The sequence below is a fragment of the Pongo pygmaeus genome, chromosome 6 (genome assembly GCF_028885625.2).
Source record: "Pongo pygmaeus isolate AG05252 chromosome 6, NHGRI_mPonPyg2-v2.0_pri, whole genome shotgun sequence".
Lineage (NCBI taxonomy): Eukaryota > Metazoa > Chordata > Mammalia > Primates > Hominidae > Pongo > Pongo pygmaeus.
The window spans coordinates 42456383-42466594 of record NC_072379.2 but is presented as its reverse complement, the minus strand read 5'-3'; the positions used below and the strand labels follow the sequence as shown (position 1 = coordinate 42466594).

General features: G+C 52.3%; 1 protein-coding gene across 1 annotated transcript; it reads right to left on the bottom strand.

Annotated features, from left to right (window-relative positions):
- Positions 1–4964: 4964 nt before the first annotated feature.
- MYL7 (myosin light chain 7) lies at positions 4965–7458 on the bottom strand. Its single transcript, XM_054494754.2, has 7 exons — positions 7414–7458; positions 7072–7185; positions 6823–6898; positions 6424–6528; positions 5887–5965; positions 5624–5672; positions 4965–5125 (listed from the first exon to the last, which is right to left on the bottom strand). The coding sequence occupies exons 1-7, from the start codon at positions 7414–7416 to the stop codon at positions 5024–5026; spliced, it is 528 nt and encodes a 175-aa protein (XP_054350729.1). The 5' UTR covers positions 7417–7458; the 3' UTR covers positions 4965–5023.
- Positions 7459–10212: the final 2754 nt, after the last annotated feature.

The following is a 10212-nucleotide window of genomic DNA, read 5'->3' as shown; positions in this document are numbered from 1 at the left end:
CTCCTGTTTCAGCCTCCCAAGTAGCTGGGATTACAGGCACATGCCATGACACCCAGCTAATTTTTGTATTTTTAATAGAGACGGGGTTTTGCCATGTTGATCAGGCTGGTCTTGAACTCCTGGGCTCAGGTGATCCACCTGCCTCGGCCTCCCAAAGTGCTGGGATTACAAGCATGAGCCACTGCCTGGCCTTTTTTGTCCTTTTAAATGTGATATCCTAGCACATAGTAAAGATAATGTACTATGAGCGTAAGGTGGAACCTTCTCTGCAGAGCCAGATGACAAGTTCCCCTCTCCAGAGAAATGGGCTGGAAGTTCTTACCTTCTCTGCCATCAGCATGGCTGAAGGGAGAGAGTGGGGAAAATCCAGGGACTGGTCCACAAAGGAGGCACTCTGGGTTCATTCAGTAGCGTGCCAGATGATGCTTCTGCTATCAGACTGAACGTGAGTTCTTGGCAGAAGAGGAGAAGGGGCAGAAACTGATGGAAGTCCCTCCAGAGAGATGGGAAGGCTCTGGACATTCCCAGTGAGGGCAAGAGGCCTCCTCATGCACAGTCAGGGGGCTTGAGCCAGAGCAGGGTTCCATGGGGGGATGTGTGGCAGGGACACCCAGGACCAGGAGCTCTGGGACATCTGGAGCGAGCACCTTGGCTCAGATGGAGGTGTCCTTAGAGTGGCAAGGCTTCTGAGGCTTCTAGAAAGACAGGAAAGGTGAGAGGCGGTGGGTTTATGAGCAGCTTTCTGGTGAGACTCCCCTTGGGGGCCCCCAGGAACAAGTAGGGTGCAGAGTTGTGGTGGTAGGAGTATGGAGGAGGCCAGTTCTGAGTCACACAGAACTCAGGCACGGTGGGGGCATTTAGGCCCTTTGGATCCTGTATTCTTCCTTCCTCTCCTCCTCCCTTCTTTCCTCCTTCCTTCCTTCCCTCCCTCCCTCCTTCCCTCCTTCCCTCCTTCCTTCCTTCCGTCCCTTCTTCTTTTCTTTCTCACAAGATCTTGCTCTGTCACCCAGGCTGGAGTGAGTGGCATGATCATGGCTCACTGCAGCCTGGACCTGGCTCAAGCTCCCTGAATATCTGGGACTATAGGTGTGCGCCACCACAACAGGCTAATTTTTGTATTTTTTGAAGAGATGGGTTTTCGCCATGTTGCCCAGATTGGTCTTCAACTCCTGGTCTTAAGAATCCTCCCTCCTCTGCCTCCCGAAGTGTTGGGATTATAGGTATGAGTCACTGCGCCTGGCCGTGTTGCATTTCTTTCTTTCTCTCTCTCTATTTTTTTTTTAAATAGGGTCTCACTTTGTCACCCAGGCTGGAGTGCAATGGCAGAATCCTGGCTCACGGCTGCCTCAACCTCCCAGGCTCAAGCAATCCTCTGCCTTGGCCTCCCAAGTAGCTGGGATTTCAGGCGTGAGCCGTCATGCTTGGTTACCTGTTGTATTTCTTTTCTTTTCTTTTCTTTCTTTTCTTTTTTTTTGAGAGGGAGCCTTGCTCTGTTTTCCAACTGGGAGCTGTTGCCTGGCAGTGGCTGGTGGGACCCAGGCCAGGACCACACAGGGCTCACAGTGAGCAGGGCCCTGCAGGCCTGGCCAGGGAGCATCCACCTCCGCCAGAGAGAGCTTTCCTTTCAGTGGGTGGACAACATGGAGCGGGTTTTCCCCTCTCAGAGCTCTCCAGCCATGCCCACCTCACACCACCTTCTGTCCAACATCCTCAGGTGTAGACTGTTAGACACTCCACATAAGGGATGCCTGAGCTTCACCTGAGGAAAAAGTTTGGTCTCACAAGTAATTCGTATGATCTCTGCTTTCTGGAAACAGCCTTCTCTCCTTTCTGTCTGTACTGCTAGAATACTCAGAGGCAACCCCGCCCAAATGAAATTGGCTCCTTTTGAGGACATCAAAATTGCTGCTCCCTGCTGCAAGTACTCTCTGCAGAGAAGGCTAATGCCTGCCTCAGAGTCTCCCAGAAACTGCAGTCTTTATTTATTTATCTATTTATTTTTATTCTACTTTTTTTTTTTTCAAGATGGGGTCTTGCTCTGTCGTCCAGGCTGGAGTGCAGTGGCTTGATCTCAGCTCACTGCAACCTCTCCTTCCGGGTTCAAGAGATTCTCCTGCCTCAGCCTCCCTAGTAGCTGGGACTACAGGCATGCGCTACCACACCTGGCAAATTTCTGTATTTTTAGTAGAGACAGGGTTTCACCACGTTAGCCAGGCTGATCTCGAACTCCTGACCTCAGGTGATCTGCCCACCTCGGCCTCCCAAAGTGCTGGGATTATAGGTGTGAGCCACCGTGTTTGGCCTGGAAACTGCAGTCTTAAATAGACATACTACACAGTCTAACTCAGTGCTTTCCAACAGGAGTGAAAGCCAGAAATGCAAGCCACTTATGGAATTCTAGATATTCTAGTAGCCACATTTAAAAAGTGAAAAGAAATAGGTGAAATTAATTTTAGTAATAATCCAATATCCGAAACATTATCATTTCAACATATGATCTATATAAAAGTTATTAATGAGATATTTGCATTCTTTTTTGTATGAAATCTTCAAAATGTTGTGTGCATTTTACACTTGTAGCATATCCCAACTCACAACACATTTCAAGTGGCCAGTGGCTGTCATATTGGTCAGTGTAGGCTGAACTCCTGTCCTGGGTCTGTGCCCACCTGTTTCTCTCTATCCTTCTGTCTCTCTCTTTTGTCTCTCTCTGTCTCTCTCTCTCACACACACACAAATACACACACCACATACACACACCATATACATTCTACCCTCAGTTTATTCCAAACAACACTAATACAGGCAGTTTTTGTGTGGAAAGGACTAACCTTATCAGACAACTACATCAGGAGTGTGAAAGGATAATATTTTTAAAGCAAAATCTTGACTTGCATACTAAGTGAACAACTGCCAAATATTTTATTTACTTGTGAATTCATGTAGGAATCAATAAGATGTGACAGCCCAAGGAGCTGGGCAGTGCTCATCTTGTGGCTCATTCCTGGGCCTGGTTCAGAGAAGAAGTCAAAGAGCCAGTGCATGTGTAGACTGTTAGGAATGCCCAGATGAGTTTGCTTAATAGATGCAAAATTGGCTTCTTCCACAGAGAAGGGAAAAATCAATTGTGCTTCCACTGGACAACATTTATTTGCATGTTTATAGAGAAGAACCATTGCCTTGCTATTAGTTATAATTTAGAGTTGTGGCAGGGCACGGTGGCTCACGCCTGTAATCCCAGCACTTTGGGAGGCAGAGGCAGGTGGATCAACGGAGGTCAGGAGTTCGAGACCAGCCTGGCTAAAATGGTGAAACTGCTCTCTCTTAAAAATACAAAAATTAGCCAGGCGAGGTGTGCACATCTGTAATACTAGCTACTCAGGAGGCTGACGCATGAGAATCACTTGAACCTGGGAGGTGGAGGTTGCAGTGAGCTGAGATCATGCCACTGCATTCCAGCCTGGGTGACAGAGAGAGACTCTGTCTCAAAAATAATAATAATAATTTACAGAGTTTTGAAACAGCTCAAGATAACGAAAGGTTCAGACACCCCATCAAATCAGATAACCGGACACCTATGATCTTTTTGGTTCATTTCAGTCTTTCACAATTTACCCTGTAGAGCTTGGATTATAACATGATCCCTTACTTTATGAAATCAGCTTGTTGAACAAGCAGACTCACGTGGTAGAATCCTAATGGTACTTGATTTTGTTCACCCACTGTCCCAGCATGCTCAGTGGAGTGGGCTGGTGGCCTGCTATCGGGGCGGAAACTCAGGCACTTCATGACTTTTGTAATCTCTCTAAGCAACAGAAAATGCCAAAATTCCAGAAAGTCTCAAGTTTCAATTTAGTAATTAAATTGCCAGGCGCCAGATAAAATCAAAACTGAACACCTGTCTGGGTGAAAACACCTTTCCTCTTGGGGCCTTCAGGAAGGGGTGCCCCTCCTTTCTCGCTCACCTCCTCCCCACCGACCCCCAGGTACAGGGATTGCAGCAGGGCTTGTGGGGAGGGAAGGAGGCAGGCTGAGAGCTCTTACTGGGCTGTCCTGTAGGCAGGAGACTTTGTACACTCTGGATCTGGCTGAGGTTTGAGCTGTTGCTGCCTGTCTCTCTGTCTCTGTTTCTCTCTCTGGTGCTTTGGATGTCCCCTGCGGCTCCTCTGGTACTCATGAGGATCACTCTCTCCTCTAGCTCCTGGGTTCTCAGATGAAGGGTGATGGGAGCACTAACTATTCTCTCCTGAGAAGTCGTCTCCCTACCCTCCAGCTGTCTGACCTTCTTACCCCTCATGGCGCATGAGGGGCTCAGGAGGCATGATGCCAGGTTCTGGGCATTTCCTCTAAAAATTTGCACGTTCCCTGGCCCCTGCTTCGGTGTCCATGTTCCTCATGTCTTAGTGCCTTGCCTGTATTTGCAATGAGAAGCTGGTTGTGTTTCAAATGGGTACCTCTCTGCCTTTCACAAAGGGCCCATGCAGGGAGGCACCCAAGCCAGTGTATTGAGATGGGGTGCGAGCAGTGGGCCAGGGGAGGCTGTGTGATTGGGTGTGGGGGTCCCAGGGCCGCTGCCCACCCACTGGGCTGTTGGGCAGAGTTTGCTGAGCACCCAGCAAGCAGCCTCTTCTCTGCACAGCCCCAAGTAGCTGGGCAGTGCCCACTTTGTGGCTCATTCCTGGGCTTGGTGGAGGTGGTATAAATCCCACCGTCTCCTCTTCTAGAGGGCTGGCCTTGGCGAGATGCTCACACTCTCTGGGCCTCAGTGTCCTCATCTGTAGACTAGGCATGATCATAGTTCACACTTCACTTGGCAGCATGGGAGTGAATCAAGGTGAGCTGGCGAAGGGCCAGCTCCCAGGAGGTAGATGGTGGCCATGATCATGGTGATGTGTGCACTGGGACCCTAGGATCCCCCTTGGCTGGTCCCCAGCCCATCTGTCACAGACAAGACATCACAGCAATTCCAATTTGGCAACAGAGTTTATTGACGTGCCCGCCCCCGTGGGCCTGGCCCTGCCCCTTATTCCTCTTTCTCGTCTCCATGGGTGATGATATAGCACAGTGACTTGTAGTCGATGTTCCCTGCCAGGTCCATGGGCGTCAGGGCGAACATCTGCTCCACCTGCAGGGGACACTGGTGAGAGGAAGTCCCCTGGCTCCTGGCCCAGCCCAGCAGAGACCTCACCTGAGCCCTGTGGCCCTTCTGTCTGCCCCCTGCATCTGTGCTTTGTGCTTTAGCTTTTCAACCCTAGACCCCAGACTCTGGGTTAATGTTTTTCTGTTGGCTGACTCTGGGCAGACTGAGGAGTCGGTGCAAATGCGGGCCAAGGGGCAAAGGGTGCCCCTCCAGCCACAGGCACAGGCCCACCCCAAGTGTACGAAACCTCTCCCTATCCGCTTCCCCCCAGGTCTGTGCACAGTCTTCCTGCCTGGCGCACCCTGCTCTCTTTTCTGACTCCACATCTTTACCCTCTAGGTCTCAACAGAGATGGCACCTCCTCCAGAAAGGCCCTCGGCTCACCCTTCCAGCAACTGCCTCACTGGTACTGGGCTCTGGGTCATGGGTGAAGGCCCAGAGAAGGTGCTGGGGATGAGTATTGAAGGGGCTGGGTAGCCTCACCTCAGCTGGAGAGAACTTGTCTGCCTGGGTCAGGAGAAGCTGCTTGAACCTGGGGGGAGTGAGGAGGGTCTGAGCAGGAGACTGCAGGGGAGTGACTGCACAGGGAAGGTGGGTGCGGAGGCTCACATGGCGCAGGGAAGGGTTGGCTGCACCCCAAAGAGCAGTGTAAGGCCCCGAAGTACAGGCAGCCCCCTTCACAAGGGGCCTCACCCCTCTCTCTGCTTCCACCACGGTGCTCCTCATCTGGCTGGGCCCATACTTACTCATCCTTGTTCACCACCCCTTTGCCGCTGGGGTCAAACATGCGGAAGGCACTCAGGATGGCTTCCTCGGGGTCTGTCCCTGGGAGACCGAGGCAGCCAGGTGAGCATCCATGTCTCCAGCATCCCAGGTCCCCCCCAGTAGGAAGTGGGCTGCACGAGGAGCCCCCCACATCCCAGAAGAGGTGGGGGTATTCCCTAACACAAAATGTTTCTCGGGGATCAGTGGGGCTGGGAATGGTCATCCTCCTGAGGCGGGCAGCCTGGCTGGGAGATTGGAATTGGGGGGGTGCTGAAGGCACATTTCCTGGCCCCAAGTCAGCACTGGGGTGACCAGTGCACATGGGATTCTAGGGCAGAGGATGTGCTTGGAATGGGCCATGGCCAGGAAGAGTCCAGGTGGGTCCAAGTGGGTTCAATTAGAGTTCAGGTGGGGTTCATGTAAGGTTCAGGTGGGGGTCAGGCAGGGTTTAGGTGGGGTTCAGGCAGGGTGCAGGCTCCCTGCCTGGCCAAGGGTGCCCAGCTCTGTCCCAGACTTACCATTGAGCTTTTCCCCAAAGAGCGTGAGGAAGACGGTGAAGTTGATGGGGCCCTTGCCCTCCTGCAGCATGGCGTCCAGCTCCTCCTCTGGGACACTCACCTTCCCTGGTGGGGGTGGGGCATGAGGTGCACACAGGGACCCTGGGTGTCCCCCAGAAGGGCCCAGGCCACCCTCCCTCCATCCTGGCCACAGGCGCTGGAGGGGCAGAGGCAGCTGTGGGTCGGGGAGGTGAAGTGAAAGGAAGCATGACAAGGGGGGAAGGGCAGTGTGAGGAGACGGGGAGGAGGGGAAGCAGGGGAGCAGGGTGCTGTCCCCCCAGCCACTCCCACCCGCCCAGCAGCTCAGAGTAGGGACCCCAGTGTGCAAGGTGGGGCCGGGTGGGAGGTGGGTGCACGCACCTAGCTGGGAGTAGGTCTCCCTCAGGTCTGCCTTGCAGATGAAGCCATCACGATTCTGGTCGATACAGCTGAAGGCCTGTGGGATGGGGGCCTTCAGGTGGGAGCAGCCCCCAGCTCTAGAGAAGGTGGGAGGTGGGGGAGAGGCCTGGGTGGTGTGAGAGGCAAGGTCAGGGTAGAAGGGGGGTATGTATGTGGGGTGGGGTGGGGCGGCCAGTATGGGATCTGAGGCTACTGGGAATGGGCACTCACTTCCTTGAACTCCTGGATCTGGGCTTGTTCAAACATGGAAAAGACGTTGGAAGAACCACGCTGGGCCTGCTTGGTGGCTGCCACCTTGCCCCGGGTCCCCGCCTTCCTGCTGGCCTGCAATACCGTGAGTAGGGAGGGGTCCTCTCCCCAACTCCTCAAAGTCTCCCCACCCCACCCATCATGCACAGTCCCAAAGCATTCCCAGGAGAGCCCGGGCCAGGATCCTCTTCCTCTCACTGGGGACCACCCTCAACCCAACACAAGCACAGAAAACTCTGCTGCCCCAGCCCAAAGGCCAGCACCTGGGAGACTGCCAGCTTTTCTTCCCCAGCAGGCACTCACCATTCTCTCTTCAGAGGTGTGGCTGCTGTCGTGATGGCAGGGCCCAGCCTCCTTTATGTCTCAGCCTTATCACCTGAAGGTCCAAATAAGGAGAGGAACAGAGGACAGGCCCAAACTTGGCAGCCCCTGCCTGGGCTGGGGGAGGCCTAACAGATTCCAGCCATATTCCTGATGACCTTCATGTCCTCAACGTGTAACATCCTGCTGTCTATCCATCCTGGCAGGGCCAGGCGCAATGTCTGCCTGGAGCAGAGCAGGCTCAAAGCTCTCACCACCCTAGGTCCTGATGAAGGGATCCAGTTACTCCCATATCTGACCACCCGTCTTTGCCGGTCCAGCCAGAACCCCGGCCAGTGCAAGAGGACAGCTGGGGAGGGCCAGTCCAGGGCCCCCGCCAGGCATGGGAGGGCAGTGGTTAGTTCTGAGGATGGTCTGTGGCCTGAGACCCCCAGGGCTTCCCAGAGGTTTTGGTGATCCTAGGCTCTGACCTTTTGCCCCTCTGACCAAGGGGCAGAAGGCATTCCCCGAGCTAGCTGTGACCCCAAGCAGAACACTTTGCTTGGCTTTGGGGCAATTCTGGAGGGTTAACGAACTCCATCAGCTGCCCTCCCATGCAGTCTACCTTGCTCCCAGTCTGCCCTGCTGTTTGGAGCCTTGCCTTCCTCAAGCCTCATCTCAACCACACTACTTCAAAAAGCTCTCCCTAACATCCTCAGCGGGGAGCTTCTGGGGCACATTTCCCATTTGCCTGGTGGCTAATGTGTTTGTCCTTCCTGGCTTCTGTGCCCCTCCTGAGCACCCCACCTGGTTGACATCTGTATCCCCAGAAGGCCTGGTGCACAGTGGGCCGATGGGCAGGCCTGCGTGATGCTGTTCCAGAGAAGCAGTCTCGCCAGCTTCTGGAGCTGAGGGCACAGCAGACAGGCTGGGGAAACGGGGGACATCCTGGACGCAGCAGGAGTGGGCCACCCCAGGCTGGGCTCACTGGCTGCTGCCCCTCCACTGGAGCCAGACCCATGTCTGTCAGTAGCTGGCTGGTAGAGTGCAGGAGCTCTTATCTGTCAGACCCAATACCCTTTTTATATAACAAGAGTTTTCTTTTAAATTTCTTAAATTCCATTTTTTTTTTTTTTTGAGACAGAGTCTCACTCTCGCACAGGCTGGAGTGCAGTGGCGCGATCTCAGCTCACTGCCACCTCTGCCTCCCGGGTTCAAGCCATTCTCATTCCTCAGCCTCCCAAGCAGCTGGGATTATAGGCATGTGCCACCACACCCAGCTAATTTATATATATATTATTTTATTTTATTTCTATTTTTAGTAGAGACGGGGTTTTATCATGTTGGCCAGCCGGTCTCAAACTCCTGATCTTAGGTGATCTGCGTGCTTCAGCCTCCCAAAGTGCTAGGATTACAGGTGTAAGCCACTGAGCTCTGTCACCCAGGCTGGAGTGCAGTGGCATGAGTAGAGCTCACTGCAGACAACCTCCTGGGCTCAAGTGCTCCTTCCTGCCTCAGCCTCTGGAGTAGTTGGGAATACAGGTGCACACCACCCTGCCCAGTGTTTTTTTTTTTTTTTTCTTTTTTTAATTAATTAATTCATTCATTTTTGAGACAGAGTTTTGCTCTGTTGCCCAGGCTGGAGTGCAGTGGTGCAATCTCTGCTCACTGCAACCTCCGCCTCCTGGGTTCAAGCAATTCTCCTGCCTCAGCCTCCCAAGTAGCTGGGATTATAAGCGCCTGCCATCATGCCCGGCTAATTTTTGTATTTTTAGTAGAGACGGGGTTTCATCATATTGGCCAGGCTGATCTTGAACTCCTGACCTTTTGATCCACCTGCTTCAGCTTCCCAAAGTGCTGGGATTACAGGCATGAGCCACCGCGCCCAGCAGTGCCCGCCCCGCCCTTTTTTTTTTTAAGAGATGGGGTCTTGCTATGTTGCCCCAGGCTAGTCTTAAATTCCTGGCCTCAAGCAATCCTCCACCTCAGCCTCTCAAAGCACTGAGATTATAGGCGTGAGCCATCACACTGGCCCATAACAACTGTTTTATGACACCTCCTTCGTTATCTAGACAAGAAATTCATTTCATCTATTTCAATTCGGTCATTTCAATTCGGACATATAACCTACCTACGTATAGAATTTTAAGAATTAATACAATGTCCTGAACTGTAATATAAAGGAGAAATAGAAAGCAATTGATATTAAAATGTGTTCCACTATGTGAATGCTTGAGCATAACAGTAATGATAACAAAATAATCAGATGCTTGCACCAACTTACAAGGAATAATTTAGACTCAAGAGAATTAAGAAGATCCAAAGCAATTCCACATGAGAAGTAGCAGAAAACAAGAAATCTGAAGGGAGACATGACTTTCCAAAATCCCAACTTTGGGTTAAGATCTGAAGGAAACAAAACAGTTGTTCCTGATTAGCTGGGTAATATCTCTCATCAAAAAATAAATGCATGAAAATCACACAAATATGTTTCTATGTCACTGTGTTTATGCTGCAGAAAGATGGCATTAGGCCTACACTTGGCTAACTCTAAATAGGCATTCCACCGACAGAAGCATCTGGAGGAACCTTAGAAATCCAACATGTATCTGGGCCCCTACTCACTGGCAAACCTAAGTGGCTCTGACTGGACAGGACAGTGCTGAGACTGACCTGCAGCAGGACCAGCCTCATTCCCCCACTTCTCCAGAGCAGCACCTGGCCTGGCACTCCCTCTGCACACATTCCATGGGCAGGCAAGCAGGGGCCCGGGCCAGGCAGTGTACTGTCCACTGCTCTGCC

Coding starts and splice junctions, on each gene's coding strand:
- MYL7 (XM_054494754.2), bottom strand. Junction 6,529..6,822: donor GGAGACCTACTCCCAGCTAG/GTGCGTGCACCC, acceptor CACCCCCACCAG/GGAAGGTGAGTGTCCCAGAG. Junction 5,673..5,886: donor GGGGTGGTGAACAAGGATGA/GTAAGTATGGGC, acceptor CACTCCCCCCAG/GTTCAAGCAGCTTCTCCTGA.